The 24,284-nt window shown below is 38.2% G+C and overlaps 2 protein-coding genes across 2 annotated transcripts; one reads left to right on the forward strand and one right to left on the reverse strand.

Moving 5' to 3' along the window:
• The first annotated feature begins 2,247 nt into the window (after positions 1-2,247).
• On the forward strand, positions 2,248-3,204 carry LOC131488598 (olfactory receptor 51H1-like). Its single transcript, XM_058690459.1, has one exon. The coding sequence runs from the start codon at positions 2,248-2,250 to the stop codon at positions 3,202-3,204; it is 957 nt and encodes a 318-aa protein (XP_058546442.1).
• Positions 3,205-8,543: 5,339 nt separating this feature from the next.
• LOC131488599 (olfactory receptor 51H1-like) lies at positions 8,544-9,497 on the reverse strand. The gene has a single exon (XM_058690460.1). It carries the CDS (start codon positions 9,495-9,497, stop codon positions 8,544-8,546), a length of 954 nt encoding a protein of 317 aa, XP_058546443.1.
• Positions 9,498-24,284: the final 14,787 nt, after the last annotated feature.

Consider the following 24,284-nt stretch of genomic DNA (forward strand, 5'->3'; position numbering starts at 1 on the left):
GGGGAGGGGCAGAAAGAGACACACACAGAATCCTAAGCAGGCTCCAGGCTCTGAGCTGTCAGCACAGAGCCAGATGCAGGGCTTCTACCCATGAACTGTGAGATTCTGACCTGAGCTGAAGTTGGATGCTTAACTGACTGAGCCACCCAGGCACCCCTGCCTTTGTCCCTCTCTTACCTGCTTTGCTACTAATTAGGTGTTTGACTCAGGGCAAGTTATTTTCTTTTTCTGGGTTTCAGTTTCTTTATTAGTAAAATGTGAAATAGATCAACTTTACTTCTGCTGGTCTTTGGATCTGTTTTTCTTTTTATTCATTTTCTCTTCTCTTCTTCCCTCCCCCTACCTTATTTACCTTTCACTCTCATTTGTCTACCTCTTAAACTTTTCTCTCATTTCTACTTTTTATTATAATCATTTGAAAAACATAAGCACTTTATTTCTCAAAAATCACTAAAAGAGGCAAAAACTAAAGTAATAGGAAAGAAATGTATGCTGACATCTAATAGGCCAGATATTTGAACCAACAGCTAGCTCTTTTTCATAAGAGTAATGGAAAGAAATGAATATTTCATAGAAAGATAGAAAATGTCCTGGCTAAGACTGGGGAAATATGAATCAGAAATCTTTCAAAGAGGATCTTTTGGGAAATGTCAAAAAAAGGTAATAATATGGTTTTTGATTCATCATGAGCATGGGTCAGCCAGAAATGTATACGTAGCCTAGAGGTGAGATATTCAATAATTGAATAAAAGAGGATAAATTATTCAAAAATTACAAGATATACAAAGTAAATGTGATTCTTTGCTGATAGAGGAGAACTTATTAGTTTTCACTTCCACTAACTGTAAAGAACTCTGACCAAAAAATTCAAAACAAACAGAACAAAAAATGAGAAGGAAACAAATGAAAAACTCAATGTCAGCACAGAAAACATATGAAGAAAGGAACTTTTTATTCCAAGTAATCATAATAAAAAGCATACATCCTGCTTTCTAATGTCTCTACATTTTTATATTTTTAATACTTACACTGCCCCTATGGGGTAGGTACTATGATTACCACGTGTTACACATATAGGACTGTATGTTGAGAAGCAGAGGAACTGGAATCCGAATCCAAGATGTGCCAGTCCAGAGTCCACGTTCTTGACACTACATTGCCTCATAGTCAACTTGATCCCAATCAACTGATGAAGGCAACTGAGGAGTGTCTTAAGCATGAGAGCCTCTCAGAGAGTGTGTTCTACATCTAGCTAGCATTCATGTCTGAAGTCAAATGTCCCATCAGGAGGTCCTCTGGCATAAATATAGTTATTGATTCTAGCAACATAAGGGTGTCTCCCAGATGTCTATTAAGGCCTCTGTAAAGACTCAGAGTGTTACATGTGTTATGCATGATCACTGTGCCTTAGCAATAGGTCATTATCAGATGATCCCAATCCTGAAAAAGCCTTCAAGTGAACCCTGAGGGTCTCACTTCCTTTTAGACAAAGAGAGTTATGCTAAAAAAAAAAAAAAGAAAAAAAAAGAAATACTGTTGTTGCTTTCCTAAGTATGATTTAGTACCCATTCGACTAAGATTTTACCAGATTGGAGATGATAATACATTTCATTTTCTGTAATGGTAGGTGGCTGCCTGAGGTTCCTGGGTTGAGAATGATTCTGAGGCCACATCCAGGTTCAGGGTAAATGAAGGAGTGTTGTGCTCAAATAGAAGCATAGGCATGTACACTGGGTATTTCCATCCCTATCCTAGATACAAGGTCCATTGCCTTCATGGGAGATCTTGGCAGAAGGAGTATGATGGGTAGGGATAACATCCTTTATGGGGAATCAAATAATTCATATTTTGTATTGATACTGTCTTAGTTATTATGTCCTTAACCTTGCTCAACTGCTTGTAATATATTGGTTAGAAAGAGGGAAGAAAGGACAGGAGAGGAAGGACATTTTACCTAATGCACTAGCATTAGAGTGTGTGCTTCAAACTGAATGTGACTTATTTGTAGTTGGGTGAGTCTTTTTCTCCTGGGCCAGGAGATGCTTTCTCAACAGGATATATGGAGGAGTAGTAATTTCAGGGGTTCATTTCTCTCTTATACCCTCCCTACTAATGTGAAAATAACATTGTTTCACTCTAAGGAAAGTCAGATTCTGCTATATTATTAATCCCTGTCACTGTATTTTTAGGAGGTCACCCATCAGGATCCTGCAAGCTCTCTCCTCATGCCTGTGTCACACTGGCTTCATGGCAGATAATAACCACTCTCACTTCCAACACCCTTACTTTGTCTTAACGGGAATTCCAGGGCTTGAACAAAAGTATTACTGGATAGCATTCCCACTGGGTGCTATATATGTCATTGCCCTCTTTGGCAATGGTGTTATCATCTCTACCATCAAGTCTGAATCATCCCTGCATATCCCCATGTACTATTTTCTCTGCATGCTGGCGCTGGCAGACATGGGACTTACCCTCTGTACTCTGCCCTCTATGCTAGGCATATTCTGGTTTAACTATAAGTCCATTGCCTTTGATTCCTGCCTTGTTCAGATGTACTTCATTCACACCTTCTCAGCCATTGAATCTGGTGTACTGGTGGCCATGGCCTTTGATCGGGTTGTAGCCATCTGGAACCCCCTCAGGTATGGGACCATCATAACCAATGGTGTGGTCTGCAGAGCTGGGACAGTCATCTTGACAAGGGCAGTCTGTGTGGTCTTCCCTGTGCCTTTCCTCATCAAGCGACTTCCCTTCTACCACTCCAACATCCTCTCCCACTCCTTCTGCCTTCACCAAGATGTCATGCGCCTTGCCTGTGCCAGCACTCGTATCAACAGTCTCTATGGCCTTATTGCTGTCATCTTCACCAAGGGTTCTGACTCCCTCTCTATCCTCCTCTCCTATGTGTTCATACTCCGAGCGGTAATGGCCATTGCCTCAGGGGAGGGCCGGCTGAAAGCACTCAACACCTGTGTTTCACATATCTGTGCTGTACTCATTTTCTATGTTCCACTCATTGGGCTGTCTGTCATCCATCGTTTTGGAAAGCATCTTTCACCACTGACTCATGTCCTCATGGCTAATGCCTACCTTCTTGTACCCCCTGTGCTAAACCCTGTAGTCTATACCGTGAAGACCAAGGAGATGAGAAAGAAAATAATTCAAATATTTGTTCAAATCAAGATCACTGCAGAGGGTTAGGGTCAACCAGTTTGAAAGAGGAAGAATCTATTCTGTAAAGGCTCAATTATGACTATGAGAAATAAAGGTTTATATTTTTCATGTTTTCTGTGTGATTTGAATTGGGCAAAGAGGGATTTCCCTGCACTCAAAGTATACTTTCTTTTTCCTGTGCCAAATTGTTCTTTGCCTAGTATAGAAAGAGTGACATCTTTAGGAACTGTTCAATGTACTGTCCTATAGCCCTGTATTTATGAGTTGGCATGTAATAGCTAAAGGTAGGGCATATTATTAATTCAGTTTTTAAATAACTGTTTTGAACACAAATAGGTCATGAGTTTAATGCCATTTAAATTGAAGCTTGCCAAATCAATTTCACATTCTAACTCAAGAATTAAGAAAGGTCTCCATTAGTTTAAAAGGGGAGAAATGAACTATACTCATTAAATAATAAGAGAACACCTGGGGATAATACATTATTAAAATAAAATATGAATCAGAAAAATGATCAAATTTTAGGATTAAGGTTATAAATGTAAGAGTGCCTGGGTGGCTCAGTCGGTTAAATGTCTGTTGATCTCAGCTCACATCATGAGCTCATGGTTCATGGGGTCAAGCTCTGCATTGGGCTCTGTTCTGGCAGTATGGAGAATGCTTGGGATTTTCTCCCTCCCTCTCTCTCTGTCCCTTCCCTTCTCACACATACACACACTCTCTCTCTCAAAATGAGTAAATAAACTAAGAAAAAAAAAAGAATATAAATGTATACAGTTGATCAGGGGCCAACTATGTTGCATAACTTGAGATCAAAAGATTAAGAGTGAGGTTTTGCTTTTCCACGTGTGACACTCCTTATTTTCTTAATTCAGTAATTATGGCATCTCTGTGAGGGAGAGTGTTATAGACTATTAACTATATGTGATGAGGCAAATACAGGAAGTGAGAAGTTTGAAATTTTTTACAGCAGTTTGACTGCAGTGACACCAAAGCACACAATTTTCTATACAATACAATAAAATTGTGTGGATGCCACTTTTTTTCCTGGTCTGAGTAGATGGGGTGTGGGGTTTCCCAGGAAGACAAATGGGGTGCAGTTTGAGCCATAGGGCATGATTGTGGTTTCTGGTGTGATGAGGGGAGTTGAGTGCAGGTCCATATAGAGGGGCAGGGAGAGGATGGGCTGAGATGAACTGAATTAAAAAGGGGGGAGGGGTGGAGGATCCTGGGTGGCTCAGTCAGTTGAGAAACTGATTCTTGATTTCCACTCAGATCTTGATCCCGGATTGTGGGATCAAGCCCTGTGTTGGGCTCTGTGCTGAGTGTGGAGGAGTTGCTTATCTATTGTATTTTAAGATTGTTTTGAAATGCTAATTTTTTTAAATGAGAAAAGGAAATCTTGAAGAGAATAGATCTGGGTGAGAGATTATGTTCTATTATCTTTCCATATCAGGGACCTCTGTGGCCCATTCTCCACACTGTTGTTACAGTGAACTAGATCTCTAATTCACATTTTTGGAAAGTAATGTAAGTGTTTATTGTAGGTTTCTTTAAAAAAAGTGATGAAGGGAGTTTGCAGAGCAAAAGGCATAACAATACTTCATGAAATACTCTTTGAGCATTTTTCTCTGTCTTCTCATGGAGGCTGCTAATAGTCTATTTTTCTGTTCTCTGTCTTCACGTGGTCCTCTCATGAAACTTAGCTTCCCGCTCACTTCCTCCTTCCCAGCCAGGTGCAGCTGTCCTGAAGTGTAAGTATATGAGAAGGAAAAGTTTTGTTCCCACACTGAGAATTAAACAAGTTGTTTTCAGAATGTGTGCACGCCAGAGGAACTTAAGTCTTTGTGTTTCTCTCAACGTGGCCATGTACAACATGGCTTTTATTTGTTTTGTTGTTTTGAGGATATAATCTTGTTGTTTTGTATGTATGGTTACTAGTCATAGGCTAATTTAATTTTCATTTGATTTTTAAATTTATAGCATGCTATTTCTGTTTAATGGTTCATGTCTGAAGGTAGACTTGAATTGTGCCCTAAGTATTAACAGGTGATGACTGATGAACATGTGGCACTTTGTGGCTGTGACAAATTGGCCACTCTATGAAATAAACCAGGAGATGAATCTAGCAGCTTAGGTTTTCATGTGAACATTCCCATATCTAGGATATATAAATCTGTTTTCCCCAAATTGTTTTCAACAGACATACTCCATCTGATAAATCCTTCCTTAACAAGTAGTAAATTTAGTCACGTATCAAATTAAATTTTCCTAAACATCTTATTTTAAGACATAGTTAAACATGTAGTTTGACATATTATTCCTGTGCTGTTGTCTTCCTACTTAGAGAGGTTCTCTCCTCATTCCATTCCATAATTCTGACCAAAAAAAAAAAAAAATGTATCTTACATTTGCAAGAGGACCAAACAATACTGATTACCATGGGTGTGGATGACACAGGCAAATCAAAGAATCAAGGACCGAGTTTCTGAATATGTTTCAGTATGTTTTTGAATGTTGTATAAATGAAGCATGTTTATACCTTTAAAGAAAGAACTAGAAAGTGATCACTGTAGGGAAGAGCAAGGGTTAAATAAAGCTTGTGTGGTAATTGAAGTATATAAAAAATTCCACAAAGAGATAATGCAAGGGCAATTACAAATGAAAAATTAGACCATGAAGGAGAAAAGAAGGGGAGAGATCCATTGGGCTATATTTTAATGTGTATTTATTTTTGAGAGAGAGAGAGAGAGAGAGAGAGAGCGAGCAGGAAAGGGGCATAGAAAGGGAGACACAGAATCCAAAGCAGGCAGCATGGAGCCTGACATAGGGCTCTAACTCACAGACCATGAGATCATGATCTGAGCTGAAGTCAGACGCTTAAACAACTGAGCCACTGAGGCACCATTACCTATAGCCATTGGGCTATATTTTAAAGCCATTACCATGAATGGCATTTTGGCAGAAGAGAGTTACTGAGGTAGCAGAGTGACAAGGGGGAAACTTTGAGAAATACCCACATCCTGTGGGAAAGGAAGAAGCAAAGTCAGGTGACAAAAGAAGGCAGAAGAAGTAGATGTAATAGAGTGCCAAGAAATCAACAAAGAAAAGGGGACTGCAAATATTTGTAATTTGCCCAAATAAATTAAGCTGAAGGAGGATTGAGAGGAAAATACTTGGTTTGTTAATTACTAAGAGATCTGAGCCATGCAAAACATAGCTATCATATATTAATGGAGACAAAAGCCAGACTGCAGAAGCCACAGGAGTGACTGCACAGTAAAGATGTGGAGTATGTGTATAGATTGCTGCTAAAGAATTTAGACTTTTGATCTTGCTACCTCATGGCCCCACCAGAGAATCAGAAAATAATGGTGTGCAAAGGGCACTTTCAGCTCATTTCCTCTGTCACTACAGTATGTGAGCACTGTAAAGATATCCCCTGGTGGTTGTCTTTTATCCTTAGTCTAGAGTGGTAGTTTTCAAGATTTTAGTTATGTATCTATATAGGAAAAAAAGGACACTCCCCAATATGTTTATATTTTATATTCGTTTATTCAAAAATTGTATATGGTAACACATTAAGAAAAATAAACATTTTTGAAGGCTGAGATAAACTTAAATACAAATAAAGTTCTATTTTTTTCTCTTTGTAGGCCAACTGATTTTAATGTGTCCTTTTTGGGACTCATGTTTTCCATTTAGATAGCATCAATATTTCTGCAACCACCAACCATTTCAAGTAACTGCCACTATTAACTTTCATCCTGGCAGTTGAACTTCTTCTTAAGGTTTTGACAATATTGATTCCTAGTTTATCTACCATACTTCTGTGTCTTAGGTTTGTTTCCTCCCCATGGAATTTGCCTGCCAGCCTAGGAAACCCCGAGATATGGATCAAGTCTCAATTCATAGGCTTTAAAATTTACATCTAAATTTTAATCTCATTCTGACACTTAGAAACTGTTTAACAAGCAAGTTCCTTAACTGCTCTAAATCTTATTTCTCCCAGGTGTCAAATATTGCTCACACCTGCTCTGAAAGATTGTTGGGAGGATATTAATTAAGATATATAAAGATAGATAGCATTACTTATTAGTATTAATAAATTAAATGTGATGTTGTAATGTAATAACCTACTTGGCTTGTAATCGTATATGTATTTCCTTGCAGAGAAATATGCCAGGGATTGAGCAGCAAATTGGTGAATATATCTCCATGGTCTAGCATCATGAATGGCATTTCATTAGGGCTAAATGCATATTTATTGAATGAACAAATAATTATCCTAGCAATTTCATTGTGTAATGATTAATAAAATACTTAAAACAGGTATTAGCATCAATGCAAAGGCACATTGCATTTGACATACTCGTCCTCACACATGCGTTCACTGCTTTCTTAAACTTCTTCCCAGTGCTGAAAGTTTTCACTTGTCCTCATAAAAAGCCCAGGAGTAATTTTAGTTGGATCATCGAGTACACAGTAAAATAGTCTTCACTCATACTGTGTCAAAAGAGTTAAGGTAGAACATCTATTATTCTACTAAGCATGTGGCAGAAAACTAAGACTATTATAACTCAGTAAAGAAGTGATATTCCCTAAAAGAAAAGGTGTGGGGCACCTAGGTGGCTCAATCGTTTAAGCGGCCAACTCTTGGTTTTGGCTCAGGTCGTGATCTCACTGTTTGTGAATTCCAGCCCTGCATCAGACTCTGCGCAAGAAGCGCAGAGCCTTCTTGGGATAATCCCTCTTCCTCTCTCTCTGCCCCTCCCCTGCTCATGCACGTGCACATGCTCTCTTTCTCTCTCAAAATAAATAAATAAACTTTTAAAAAAAGGTGTAAATCAAGTAATCACAGATGTGTCTGTTTTAATTTGATCATAGGTACTCTTCACTCAATAAATACCAAAACATAAATGCTATTTGATTCTGTAACAGTTTTCTTTGCTCTATTGTTAAGAAAAACAAAACAAAACAATCTCAGAGGTCCAACCCTTAAGTAGTGCTGTTGTGGTTCTAGAATTCTTCTTTATGTAATCATTATTTAATTGATGATTAAAGAAAGAATGCTACTTCATCTTATATGAGTAAATGCTCATAAGTGCTATCTAGATACACAGGTAATAATTTATACCATTATTGATGCTCATCTCCCAGTTTCAAAGAAGAAAAATTATGATGTTAATTAAATTAGATTTTGTATGTGACACCAGATTTCAAAATGGAGTGCATACAGGACAAGAATAACCCGTGTTATTTCGTCACCCACGATCCTTGCCCACCCTTGAATTTCACTAGATGTGCATAATCTGACTGCATTGGAACTGCTGAAATGGCCACACCTTATACTTGACTCCACTTCCCTAGGCCCTGTCTTTTCTCCCCTGGAACATGTGTAAGATCCGCCTTCGTATCTGCTTAGTCTTCACACTATAGACAATGGGGTTTAGTACAGGGGGGAGTAACAGATAGATATTGGCCATGAGTGTGTGTACTACTGGTGATAGATGCTTCCCAAATCTGTGGATCATGGTGACACCAATGAGAGGAACATAGAAGAGGAGCACAGCACAGATGTGAGAAAGGCAGGTGTTGAGGGCTTTGACCCTTTCAGTTCTGGAAGCAATGCCCAGCACAGTCTTCAGGATGAGCATGTAAGAAAAGAGAATGATGAGGGCATCCAGCCCCAATGTGAAGATGACTATGATGAGGCCATAGAGACTGTTGATGCGGGTGCTGGCACAGGCTAGCCGCATTGCATCTTGGTGGAGACAGTATGAATGAGACAAGACGTTGGAATGGCAAAAAGGTAGCCGCTTTATAAGGAATGGCACAGGCAAAACCACACAGACTGCCCGGATGAGGACAGCTATTCCGACCTTTCCAATGATGTCATGGGTGAGGATGGAAGCATAGCGTAATGGGTCTCGGATGGCCACAAAACGGTCAAAGGCCATGGACACTAATACTCCTGATTCTACCACTCCAAATCCGTGGATGAAAAACATCTGTGTAATGCATGCATCAAAGGGAATCTCAGGGGCATTAAACCAGAAGATGCTGAGCATGGAGGGCGAGGTGGACATGGAGAGACTAACATCGGTGACAGCCAAGATAGAGAGGAAGTAGTACATAGGCTCATGGAGACTCTCATCTACCTTGATGACAGCTAAGATGGTTCCATTTCCCAGGAGAGTTAGTGTGTAGAGAAATCCCAAGGGAAAGGCCATCCATGGGTTTTTATCTGACATCCCAGGGATACCTGTCAAAATGAAACTGTGGTGGTTGGCATGTGATGCAGTTGAATTCATTGTCATGGTCTTACTGTTGGGGGAGACTGGACTCTTCCACTTTGCTTGCAGCTCCTAAATTGAAAATATATCTTCATAGACGACAGGTAAATTGCCTTATAAATAGAGAAGAAGAACAATAGAGGGGGCAGTTATGTTAAAAACAGCATCTAGGAGGTTTTTGTATCACTATGTCCTTTTGCTTCCTAGACAATCACATGAAATGAAGCAGCAGCACCCAAGGGCTTGATAGTGTAGAGCATTTTGCTAAGTGATAATAATAAAAAAACCCACGATAAACTCACAACACCACTACCACACAAACACCTACCCACAGCTCCACTGCCATCACAAACCCACATTCACACAAACACATACAGTCTCATACATACACATATGTGTGTGTGTGTTCTTCCACATGTTTAGGCATTCACTTCACTGTATTTATGATGGCCTACATTTGTAAATAGAAGCATTAGTGGATAAAACTGTTAAAATTAATATTTAACCTTCACAAATTTTAACAATTTATAATTTTCCATAATCTCATTTTAAATCAGCCGGGAATAAAGGTGCCCGAGAAACATCCACACATAGGATATGAGAGTTGCCAGTTACAAAATTTTTATTTTGAGAATCTCCTAACATACCAGAAACTTGGGGTCATTCTTAAAACTTCTTCTTTTATCAAACCAACATTTAACCAACTTCACACTTGCTTCAGAACATATGAAATAAGTATTCCTTTTCTGTCTTTTGTACAGTCAATAAATAAGATAACCCATTTCTCCCGGACTTCGCAACAGACCATCCTCCATTTATTAGTGCCTCTGCCAATAATTCTTCATTCTGAAGTCTTAATAAACTTTTTGGATTTGGGATATGATTTTATTCATCACCAGCAAAAGCTCCTTTAAGGGCTTCTATTGTACCTAGAACGGAGTCTCAAATATTTATCTTAAAAAATTTTTTTATGTGTACTTATTTTTGAAAGAGAGAGAGACAGGCAGAGAGAGACACAGAGAGAGAGATAGAGAGCAGAGGAGGGGCTGATAGAGGGAGACACAGCATGCGAGGCAGGCTCCAGGCTCTGAGCTGTCAACACAGAGCCAGATGTGGGCCCAAACCACGATGACCTGAGCCGAAGTTGGACATTCAACCAACTAAGCTACTCAGGCACCCCTCAAATCTTTATCTTAGCCCTCCAGATACAGCAGGATTCAGCTCCTATGCCTATCTTCTGCTCCCACACAAACTCACATTATTTCTCTCCCCTTTGGTCTCTTTAATCCAGCCAAATTTTCAGTGTTTCAGTTCCTGGATCCGAGTGAGATACTTCCTGATACAGGATTTCCACATATGTTCTTCCCTGTTCTTTATGCCTCTCTCTACCTCCCATACAACTCTTCTTTGCCGAGTCAAAGCCTATATATCCATTCCAAGTAAGCCTTTTCCAAATGCTCATAGTGGTTAAGATTTCTTAGTATGCTGTTTTCATATTCTGGGCATGTCCTTATCATAAGTGAGTACAGTTAAATATTGTATGATTATTTGTTTCATGTCCCTCTCTCCTGCTAGAAGTTAAACTCCCTAAAGGAAGGAATATTTATATGTTCATCAACTAATAAAACACATGTTAAGCATATATTAGTGTTTCCAAATGTATGAAATGAAGGAATTAAATAATAAATTAATTAATGTGAATGATTGAATGTCATTATTTTTTTCAGAAGTCTTACAAATCCTCAAACTCCTCCCTGATCTTCTATATGTAGGTTGGGAATCATTAACCAAGAAAAGCATCTCCTTTTCTAAAATGGAACAGATAAAAAAACTTAAATGAGGAGTCTTTGAAAGATATTATAGTGTCTTTATTCTCACCTAGGTGCCTGATATGGGAAAGGAGAAAGAAAAATCTCAAGAGTCAACAAGGTGACCAGTCAGGTAGGCTTCTCTACTCCATCTGCTTCCTGTTCTTCTGCTGTGAGTTGAGGAATTACTGTTTTGGAGACAGCACTATGCAGAAGTTACTTTGCAGAATCTGATCTCTTAGACACAGAGGAATCATCAAGAGACAGTGTAGTCCACTTACAAAGGTTGTGTTATGTGTTGCAAACAGAATCTGGATTCAGAATCTACAACACATAACACACAGTTGGGATTTATCTCTCCCAATAAATCACTATGCTCAAATTTAAACAAAACACTTTGTGGTGTCATCTAACCCTTTGGCTGCTCCCTGAAGAAGGGCTTTTTATACTTTACATGGTAAGTGAGAGTCCTTCACTTGTTTGGGTCTGCTGATGCGTCTTCTCAAGCAATTCTGATGGCTTTCATTTGGGAAGAATCAGTTGGCTCATTCCTGCTGGATGCTTTACGTGGAAAGACTTGAAAAATCTTTGATATTCTTGAAATCCCCAGGACCTGTGGAAGCACTGTTGTTCTATGGAAATGGTGATTCTTGTTTTCACAGATTCTTGTTTCTAATGCTTTTGACTGTTTTTCTTTATCTAAATGTGTTTTACTTCATCTTATTTCCCCCTCATTCCTATCTCTATTCTTTCCCTTTTACATTCTCTCTAAATGTTCAGCCCCCTCTTTTTCTACCTCCCAGTTCAATTCATATACTCTTCCATCCAGTTTTTATTTCATTCTTCCCCATGAACTAGTCCTTAATACCCACACATACACATATTTTCTTCCATCTTTTCTTGTCTAGACTCTTGTCATCTGCTCTTATCATTTCCCTTGCTAGAATTTCTATGAGGATTTAGTGAAATAATGTACATAAATAATTCCACACAGCACTCACTATGTAGAGGACATGTAAAAACTATTTTAAGATTAATTTATTACCTGTATCAATCTCTATGCTCCAGTTCAGAATTGATTTGGCTTCTTTCCTTTCCTGAGATTAGCAAACAGGACACTTATGAAGACTTCTCAAACCTCTGGTGGTGTTTGGAGCCATCACGACTCTATAACAATTTCACAACTCCTCTGTAAACATCCCAGAGGAGTGTTGTTAGCCTCTAGGCTATTCCATCATGATTCCCCTAAGGAGTCTGAACCCATCTGTCAAACTGTCCTTTGTTTTGCCAAAAAATTTTAAATTTTTCTTCATTTTATTTTCACTCTGTCAGCCAAGTTTGAAGAAGGATCCACTTCTCCCTTACACACATATGTGCACTTATGATATATATATATGTATACATATATGTACACATACATATATATGTATATATATAATATATATGTATAAAGATTTGTCTCATGTTGAATCACTAAATAAGTTCTAGGATTCCAGCCAAATGTTGGTCCAGGTCTCTGACTCCAAAACCAGTCTCAGTCTCAGTGATGACATAGTGTTGTGATTTACCCTGAAATAGAGCTGGGATTTACTGTTGTTTTGGATTGGAGAGAAGGTTTGGTTGGACTCTCCATCAGGAACACCAAGAACAAAGTTTTCCGAATTTGTTGCAGTCTCTGATTTCCTGGGCTGTTAGTTCAATCTATCATATATAATTTCTTTCATTTCTTTTAATTATTTTTTCTGTAATTTTTTGTCATCAATGAGGTAATTCTTAAAGTTACAGAAATAGCTCATTCATTGTTCCATCAGTATGTGCCCTTGTGTTGTCAGTCCTTCAAGTGTCCACAGGCCCTATCCACCACCTCTTCATGCTCCTTCTCATCTCATTATTTTCCTTCAGAAGCATACTTACATTATAAAAGCAGAAAACAAAAGCCAGATATAAATAATTCTTATGATGATGCTTTTATTTGGCACATTAGAGAATGTATTGTAGAAGTCTATGTATTTTAAATTTCTAAACTCATTTCTTTTCCAGTGTGTATTACAACCTATAGAAGACCACCTATTCAATAAACCTTAAGAGCTAGTGCTTTATAATAAGTGTGTCTGTATATTTTTACAAAGAGTTTGTGATTATGTTTAGGAATCTATGATTATTTGTATATTTATAGTTTTATATAATCCTACATGTGAGGTGTGTGTGTGTGTGTGTGTGTGTGTGTGTGTGTGTGTGTAATTTCTATAGATGAGTTTTTATTCTTTTTCAACTGCCTTTAAGTACCCCAAATCATTAAGGATAAGGAGTTAAAAGACAAAGTCTTTGCCCTTAAGGAGTTTCAAGTTTATGAGAGTGTTTAATGCTCCCCAGTCTCTTTGAAGTACTGTTAGAGACAACAATACACACACACACAAAGTATTTGATACAAACTGTCAGAGGCTTTCAGCTGGTGGTTTGGACTATTCTGAGGATATCATGACTTGCCTCAGTCATATAGCTACAGAAACCAATGGTACCTGTAGCCTAACCTCTTCCAGGAAGACTCCCAGATTATCCTAACAATCAATTTCCTATTGTCTGGAGCTCTATTTTATCAAGGATCTGCTTCTTCAGACACAAAATGGCACAGTTTAGCAGAAAGAGTAGTCTGTGAAGTATGATATACCAGTTTTAATTTTACTTGAAACCAGTTTTAATTTTTCATCTGTTTTATCCTAGAGAAAGTCATTAGACCTCCTTTTCATTCAACTTTTCCTTGTCCTATATTATAACACTTCTCCTGGTTAAGTCTAGCTATTCCCTCACCTTTCCATCTGTATTTGTACAGCCCAAAGTGCTAGAAGAAATCGTACAACCATGTTGACTCATTACCAAATAGCTCACACACTCTGTGCTTTCAAACAATCGTACTTAATGACTCTTCTCCTATTCCCTTACATCTTACCCAAATCTTTATTCTTTGTTGCTGACTTCACTTCCTACTTCATTGAGAAAAATGAAACAATCAGAAAACAATATCCAGTGCCCTAAATTACATTTATTCACCTAAGAGATTCAAATATATGCTGATTTCTTGGTTACCTTATGTAAATTAGATGAAATATGCATAATCCTTTCTAAAACCAATTCTTCCAGGGGCCCCTGGGTGGCTCTGTGGGTTACACATCTGACTTCCATGCAGGTTGTGATCTCACAGTTTATGGGTCTGAGCCCCATGTCAGACTTTACACTGACAGAACAATGGAGCCTGCTTCAGATCCTCTGTCTCCCTCTCTCTCTGTTTCTCCCATGCGCTCTCCCTCCCTCTCTCTCTCAAAAATGAATAAGCCTTAAAACACACACACACACACACACACACACACACACACACAATTCTTTCAAATTTGCACTAAATCCTTTCCTGTGTCTACCCAGGAACATCAGTTCAGCAGTTTTTTGTTTGTTTGTTTGCTTGTTTGTTTTACCACTCTTCCTTACCATAGTGTCTTTACCCTCTTGATTATCTGTATGAGCATTAAACATGAAGTCATGTTTTCTGTCAGAAAAAGATGTTTCAGCCAATAGTAGTGTCAGTTTGTTATTCCTTTTAATGTAAAACACTCTAAAGCAGGAAAAATGTTGTCAGGAAAAGAGGAATTTCTGCCTACTTCATATGATCTATGAGGCACTTCCTCTCTGGATAAATTATTTAAAAAAATATAACAACAGAAACATTTTCAGAATCTGGGATTTGACTAAAGCCATGCAATAAATTTAGAAACACTCATTTATACTGGAAAAACTTTTACAGCTTCAGGTAAGGACACCATTCTCTCACCACTGACTTTTTTTTTTTTTTTTTTTTTTTTTTTTTTTTTAAGTAGTTTTACCTGGTTCTAGTTGGCTTTTTAAAAAATGAACAGCTGTGCTGCCGGAATGCAGGCTTAACTTGAACTGGAAGGAAAACAACAACAACAACAACAAAGGTTGTGTTAACTAAACTAGGCAAAATTAGTAAAAAATAAACACAATTTTGGTCATTTGAGTTTGTAAGTAGGGCACCAGAAAGAAATTTAACAAGGAGAATCTGGAAATAACAGTCATGGAAGCATTAAATAAGCTTTGTATGCACCCCTGGCTTTCTTTTTTTTTTTTAATGTTTTTTTTTTCAACGTTTTTTATTTATTTTTGGGACAGAGAGAGACAGAGCATGAACGGGGGAGGGGCAGAGAGAGAGGGAGACACAGAATCGGAAACAGACTCCAGGCTCCGAGCCATCAGCCCAGAGCCTGACGCGGGGCTCGAACTCACGGACCGCGAGATCGTGACCTGGCTGAAGTCGGACGCTTAACCGACTGTGCCATCCAGGCGCCCCCACCCCTGGCTTTCTGAGAAACTACAACCATGTTGGGGAAACCCAAGAGAACCTGCTAGAAAGTCAAAGCAAAGAGGTATTTGAAAACTAGTTGAATATTAAGTATGCTTCCCAAATAACATGCAGATCAATCAGCAAAGTGTTTTTGGCTTAAGGTTTATTGGTGTGTCACCAAGATGTGCAGACACATGAGCAACTCCTGAGAAGCCAGGCTAAAAAATGAAATAAAAATAAAAATAATATGAGAAGACACAACAGTGGCTGCACTTTGCAAAAGAGATTTATTGTGGGAATATAGATGTCACAGTTTAAATTCACACAAGCTACTAAAAATGAACAAAAAGAAAAAATAACATAAACATAGCAACCTTTGAAAAACAATTACAAATGTGGGATGTCTATGCTATAATTTTTAAGATCCTGAGGTCTTAAAGAAAACAATCTGAGACTTTCAAAGAAACAGGAAAGCATGAACCATAATTAAGAAAAAAGCAATCAATATAATCTGACTCTTAAAGCACACATGTATTGGTTTTAGCAGACAAATAATTCAAAGAATCATGATTCAAATAATTAAAGAAAATTATGTTCAAGTAGTTAAAGGAAATGTAATTGTAGTGATTGAATGAATAGGGAAAGTCCATAGAGAAATTGAAACTATAAGACAGAAATAAAAGAATTAAAAAATATAATAAACTGAAATTTTTAAAAATCACTTCATGGACTCAGCAGATTTGAGAAAAGAGAAGGAAGAATCTGTGAACTTGAAGACAAATAGAAAAGTCTCAAGTTCAAATAATATAGAGAAAAATATTGAATAAAAATGAACAGAGTCTCAAATATTTGTGGGGCAACATCAGCATGCCAATATATGTATATTGGTAGGTACAGAAGAAGAAAGCAAAGTAGCAGAATCAATAACTGAAGAGATCATGTTAAAAATTTTATATATTTAGCAACAATAACAAGTAGTACACATGTCCAAGAAGCTCAATCTTAACTGTGATAAATGCAACATTATTAACACATAGAAGCATCATAACCAAATTGCCCATAGCCCAAGACTGATAATAGCAAAAAGAAAATGACTAATCAAGTTAAAGAGTAAAAAACGTTGAAATAATTCCTGACTTTTTAATCAGTAGAAAAAAAAATGGAGGCTGAAAAGCAGTGGAATGACATATTAAAAGTTCTTAAAGAAAAAAAGCAGTCAAACATTAAAACAGCACAATAAAAATCTTTAACGTGAAAGAACACAACAAAGGAGAAAAGGAAGAACCAAAAAAGGCTGGAACATATAAAAAATATCAACAATACATATATAAATCCAAACAAATCAATAGTTACATTAAATTTGAATCAACTATAAACTCCAGTCAAAAAGCAGAGATTATCAGACAAATAAAAAAGAAAAATCCAAGTATGTGCTACCCACAGCAGCATAACTTAGAGTCAAAGATACAAATAAGTTGGAAGTAAAGGATGGAAAAAGTTTCACCATGAAAACCATATTCATAACAAAGCTGGAACGTTTACACTACCAGACAAAATAGACCTTAATACAAGAAATATTACTAGAGGCAAAGAGAGATATTTAAAGGTATGAACACATGCTGAACTTACAGTAATTATAAATGTCTGTGCACCTAAAACCTAGCCACAAATATATATGAATTTAAAAAATGAGAGAATTGAAAATAAAAATAGGCTATTCAACAATTATAGTTGGGAATTTTAATAATTCTGTATCAGTAATGGATAGAACAACTAAACAGAAAATCAGTAAAGACATAAAAGATTTAAAAGACATTATCAACTAACTTGTCATAACTGATGTATCTATCTATCTATCTATCTATCTATCAATCATCTATCTATCTATCTATGTATTGATCTGTTATGGAAAGTTGGCACATATATATCTATATATCTCTATTTACATATATCCATACACTCCACTTAACAGTAGCATAACACTAAGCCTTCAAAAACACATACAACATTCTCAAGGAGAGACCATATACAAGGCCATAAAACAAGTCAAAATAAGTTTAGAATAATTAAAGTCATGTGTAGAATATTTTTTGGCCACTATAGAATCAGATTAGAAATTTAAAAAAGAAAGAAAGATATCTGTACCTTATCCCAAGTTATGGAAATTAAACCACACACTTCTAATAAACCATGGGACAAAGAAGAAATAAAAAGCACAATTATAAAATATTTTAAATTGAGTTAAATTAAAAATAATGTGTCGGAAGATGGCAGCGTAGGAGGACGCTGGGCTCACCGTGTCCTGCTGATCACTTAGATTCCACCCACATCTGCCTAAATAACCCAGAAAATCACCAGAAGACTAGCAGAAAGGAGTCTCCAGAGCCAAGCATAGACAAGAGGTCCATGGAAGAGAGTAGGAAGGGCGGTGAGGCTGTGTGCGCTACATGGACTGGCAGGAGGGACCATGGGCGGAGGGGCAGCCCACTGGCAAAGCAGAGCCCCCAAGTCTGGCTTGCAAAAGTGGAGGGGCTGGATAGAGTGTGTTCTGACAGCAAGTGGGACTTAACATCTGGAAGGTTATAAGTTAACAGCTCTGCTCAGAGAGCAGGAGGGCTGGAGGACAACGGGAGGGAGAGTTGTTGAGCCCTGGATGACAGAGCTCAGCTTGGCAAGAAACAAAGGCGCTCGCCAGCGTCATCTCCTTCGCCCATCCCCCAGCCAAAATCCCAAAGGGAACCAGTTCCTGTCAGGGAACTGGCTTGCACCGTGCAAACACCCAACGCTGTGCTTCTGCAGATCCATCCCTCTGGCGGCGGGTCTGACTCCCTCCCGGTGCGGCAGAGCCTCTCCCAAAGCGGATCTCTGAAGGAAAAGCGAACTGAGCCTGCCCCTCCCAACCCCATGCACCTTGCTGATCCACCCCACCTAATATGCCAGATCCCCAGCACCACAAGCCTGGCAGTGTGCAAGTAGCCCAGACAGGTCATGCCACCCCACAGTGAATCCCACCCCTAAGTGAGGGGAAGAGAAGGTACATACCAGTCTGACTGTGGCCCCAGCGGTGGGCTGGGGGCAGACATCAGGTCTCACTGCGGCCTGCCCACCAATGCAAGTTATTCAATACAGCACAGGGGAAGTGCCCTGCAGTTCTGCACCACTCCAGGGACTATCCAAAATGACAAAACAGAAGAATTCCCCTCAAAAGAATCTCCAGGAAATAACAACAGTTAACGAACTGATCAAAAAGGATTTAAACAATATAACAGAAAGAGAATTTAGAATAATAGTCATAAAATTAATCGCTGGGCTTGAAAACAGTATAAAGGACAGCAGATAATCTATTGCTACAGAGATCAAGGGACTAAGGAACAGCCAGGAGGAGCTAAAAAATGCTATTAATGAGTTTCAAAATAAAATGGAGACGACCACAGCTCAGATTGAAGAGGCAGAGGAGAGAATAGGTGAACTAGAAGATAAAATTATGGAAAAAGAAGAAGCTGAGAAAAAGAGAAATAAAAAATCCAGGAGTATGAGGGGAAAATTAGAGAACTAAGTGATACACTAAAGAGAAATAATCTACGCATAATTCGTATTCCAGAGGAGGAAGAGAGAGGGAAAGGTCCTGAAGGTGTACTTGAAAAAATAATAGCTGAGAACTTCCCTGATCTGGGGAAGGAAAAAGGCATTGAAATCCAAGAGGCACAGAGAACTCCCTTCAGACGTAACTTGAATTGATCTTCTGCATGACATATCATAGTGAAACTGGCAAAATACAAGGATAAAGAGAAAATTCTGAAAGCAGCTAGGGATAAATGTTTTAACATATAAAGGGAGACCAATAAGACTAATGATGGATCTCTCTACTGAAACTTGGCAAGCCAGAAAGGAATGACAGGAAATCTTCAATGTGATGAACGGAAAAAATATGCAGCCGAGAATCCTCTATCCAGCCAGTCTGTCATTTAGAATAGAAGGAGAGATAAAGGTCTTCCCAAATAAACAAAAACTGAAGGAATTCATCACCACTAAGCCAGCCTTACAAGAGATCGTAAGGGGGATCCTGTGAGACAAAGTACCAGAGACATCGCTACAAGCATGAAACCTACAGACATCACAATGACTCTAAACCCATATCTTTCTATAATAACACTGAATGTAAATGGATTAAATGCGCCAACCAAAAGACATAGGGTATCAAAATGGATAAAAAAAAAACAAGACCCATCTGTTTGCTGTCTACAAGAGACTCATTTTAGACCTGAGGACACTTTCAGATTGAAAGTGAGGGGATGGAGAACTATTTATCATGCTACTGGAAGTCAAAAGAAAGCCACAAACTAGACTTTAAATTAAAGGCTGTAACAAGAGATGAAGAAGGGCATTATATAATAATTACAGGGTGTATCCATCAGGAAGAACTAACAATTATAAATGTCTATGCGCTGAATACAGGAGCCCCCAAATATATAAAAAAAAATTACTCACAAACATAAGCAACCTTATTGACAAGAATGTAGTAATTGCAGGAGACTTTAATACCCCACTTACAACAATGGATAGATCATCTAGACACATGGTCAATAAAGAAACAAGGGCCCTGAATGATACATTGGATCAGATGGACTTGACAGATATATTTAGAACTCTGCATCCCAAAGGAACAGAATATACTTTCTTCTCGAGTGCACATGGAACATTCTACAAGACAGATCACATACTGTGTCACAAAACAGCCCTTCATAAGTATACAAGAATTGAGATCATACCATGCATACTTTCGGACCACAATGCTATGAAGCTTGAAATCAACCACAGGAAAAAGTCTGGAAAACCTCCAAAAGCATGGAGGTTAAAGAACACCCTACTAAGGAATGAATGGGTCGACCAGGCAATTAGAGAAGAAATTAAAAAATATATGGAAACAAACGAAAATGAAAATACAACAATCCAAACACTTTGGGATGCAGCGAAGGCAGTCCTGAGAGGAAAATACATTGCAATCTAGGCCTATATCAAGAAACAAGAAAAATCCCAAATACAAAATCTAACAGCATACTTAAAGGAAATAGAAGCAGAACAACAAAGACAGCCTAAATCCAGCAGAAGAAGAGAAATAATAAATCTCAGCGCAGAAATAAACAATATAGAATCTAAAAAACTGTAGAGCAGATCAACGAAACCAAGAGTTGTTTTTTTGAAAAAATACACAAAATTGATAAACCTCTAGCCAGGCTTCTCAAAAAGAAAAGGGAGATGACCCAAATAGATAAAATCATGAATAAAAATGGAATTATTACAACCAATCCCTTGGAAACACAATCAATTATCAGGGAATACTATGAAAAATTATATGCCAACAAACTGGACAACCTGGAAGAAATAGACAAATTCCTAAACACCCACACGTTTCCAAAACTCAAACAGGAGGAAATAGAAAGCTTGAACAGACCCATAACGAGCAAAGAAATTGAAGCAGTTATCAAAAATCTCCCAACAAATAAGAGTCCAGGACCAGATGGCTTCCCTGGGGAATTCTACCAGACATTTAAAGCAGAGATAATACCTATCCTTCTCAAGCTATTCCAAAAATAGAAAGGGAAGGAAAACTTCCAGACTCATTCTATGAAGCCAGTATTACTTTGATTCCTAAACCAGACAGAGACACAGCAAAAAAAGAGAACTAAAGGTCAATATCCCTGATGAATGTGGATGCAAAAATTCTCAATAAGATACTAGCAAATCGAATTCAACAGTTTATAAAAAGAATTATTCACCATGATCAAGTGGGATTCATTCCTGGGATGCAGGGTTGGTTCAACATTTGCAAATCAGTCAATGTGATACATCATATTAATAAAAGAAAAGATAAGAACCATATGATCCTGTCAATCGATACAGAAAAAGCATTTGACAAAATTCAGCATCCTTTCTTAATAAAAACCCTTGAGAAAGTCGGGATAGAAGGAACATACTTAAAGATCATAAAAGCCATTTATGAAAAGCCCACAGCTAACATCATCCTCAATGGGGAAAAACTGAGAGCTTTTTCCCGGAGATCAGGAACACGACAGGGATGTCCACTCTCACCGCTGTTGTTTAACATAGTGTTGGAAGTTCTAGCATCGGCAATCAGACAACAAAAGGAAATCAAAGGCATCAAAATTGGCAAAGATGAAGTCAAGCTTTCACTTTCCGCAGATGACATGATATTATACTTGGAAAATCTGATAGACTCCACCAAACGTGTGCTAGAACTGATACATGAATTCAGCAAAGTTGCAGGATACAAAATCAATGTACAGAAATCAGTTGCATTCTTATACACTAATAATGAAGCAACAGAAAGACAAATAAAGATATTGATCCCATTCACAATTGCACCAAGAAGCATAAAATACCTAGGAATAAATCTAACCAAAGATGTAAAAGATCTGTATGCTTAAAACTATAGAAAGCTTATGAAGGAAATTGAAGAAGATATAAAGAAATGGAAAAACATTCCGTGCTCATGGGTTGGAAGAATAAATATTGTTAAAATGTCAATACTACCCAAAGCTACCTACACATTCAATACAATCCCAATCAAAATTGCACCAGCATTCTTCTCAAAGCTAGAACAAGCAATCCTAAAATTCATATGGAACCACAAATGGCCCCGAATAGCCAAAGTAATTTTGAAGAAGAAGACCAAAGCAGGAGGCATCACAATCCCAGACTTTAGCCTCTACTACAAAGCTGTACTCATCAAGACAGCATGGTATTGGCACAAAAACAGACACATAGATCAATGGAATAGAATAGAAACCCCAGAACTAGACCCACAAACGTATGGCCAACTCATCTTTGACAAAGCAAGAAAGAATATCCAATGGAAAAAAGACAGTCTCTTTCACAAATGGTGCTGGGAGAACTGGACAGCAACATGCAGAAGAATGGAACTAGACCGCTTTCTTACACCATTCACTAAAATAAACTCAAAATGGATAAAGGACCTGCATGTGAGACAGGAAACCATCAAAACACTAGAGGAGAAAGCAGGAAAAGACCTCTCTGACCTCAGCCGCAGCAATTTCTTACTTGACACATCCCCAAAGGCAAGGGAATTAAAAGCAAAAATGAACGATTGGGACCTCATGAAGATAAAAAAAAACCAAAAAAAACCTTCTGCACTGCAAAGGAAACAATCAACAAAACTAAAAGGCAACCAACAGAATGGGAAAAGATATTTGCAAATGACATATTGGACAAAGGGCTAGTATCCAAAATCTATAAAGAGCTCACCAAACTCCACACCTGAAAAACAAATAACCCAGTGAAGAAATGGGCAGAAAACATGAATAGACACTTCTCTAATGAAGACATCCAGATGGCCAACAGGCACATGAAAAGATGCTCAACATCGCTCCTCATCAGGGAAATACAAATCAAAACCACACTCAGCTATCACCTCTCGCCAGTCAGAGTGGCCAAAATGAACAAATCAGGAGACTGTAGATGCTGGTGAGGATGTGGAGAAACAGGAACCCTCTTGCACTGTTGGTGGGAATGCAAACTGATACAGCCACTCTGGAAAACAATGTGGAAGTTCCTCAAAAATTAAAAATAGACCTACCCTATGACCAGCAGTAGCACTGCTAGGAATTTACCCAAGGGATACAGGAGTACTGATACAGAGGGGCACTTGTACCCTAATGTTTATAGCAGCACTCTCAACAATAGCCAAATTGTGGAAAAACCCTAAATGTCCATCAACTGGTGAATGGGTAAAGAAATTTTGGTTTATGTACACAATGGAGTACTACGTTGCAATGAGAAAGAATGAAATATGGCCCTTTGTAGCAACGTGGATGGAACTGGGGAGGGTGATGCTAAGTGAAATAAGCTATACAGAGAAAGACAGATACCATATGTTTTCACTCTTATGTGGATCCTGTGAAACTTAACAGAAACCTATGGGGGAGGGGAAGGAGAAAAAAAAAGAAGTTAGAGTGGAAGAGAGCCAAAGCATAAGAGACTGTTAAAAAGTGAGAACAAACTGAGGGTTGATGGGGGGTGGGAGGGAGGGGAGGGTAGGTGATGGGCATTGAAGAGGGCATCTTTTGGGATGAGCACTGGGTGTTGTATGGAAACCAATTTGACAAAAAACTTCATATATTAAAAAAAATGTGTGAAATTTATGAAATTCAGCTAACACTGCTTAGAGGAAAATATGTACCTTTAACTTCTTTTTTTTAAATATGAAATTTATTGTCACATTGGTTTCCATACAACACCCAGTGGTCATCCCAACAGCTGCCCCCCTCATTGCCCATCACCCACTTTCCCCTCCCTCCCGCCCGCCATCAACTCTCAGTTTATTCTCAGTTTTTAAGAGTCTCTTATGGTTTGCCTCCTTCCCTCTCTGTAATTTTTTCCACCTTACCCTCCCCCATGGTCTTCTGTTAAGTTTCTAAGGATCCACATAAGAGTGAAAACATATGGTATCTGTCTTTCTCTGTATGACTTATTTCACTTAGCATAACATTCTCCAGTTCCAACCACGTTGCTACAAAAGGCCAAATTTCATTCTTTCTCATTGCCACATTGTATTCCATTGTGAATATAAGCCACAATTTCTTTATCCATTCATCAGTTGATGGACGTTTAGGT

Source organism: Neofelis nebulosa, chromosome 10, assembly GCF_028018385.1.
Source record: "Neofelis nebulosa isolate mNeoNeb1 chromosome 10, mNeoNeb1.pri, whole genome shotgun sequence".
Taxonomy (NCBI): Eukaryota; Metazoa; Chordata; class Mammalia; order Carnivora; family Felidae; genus Neofelis; species Neofelis nebulosa.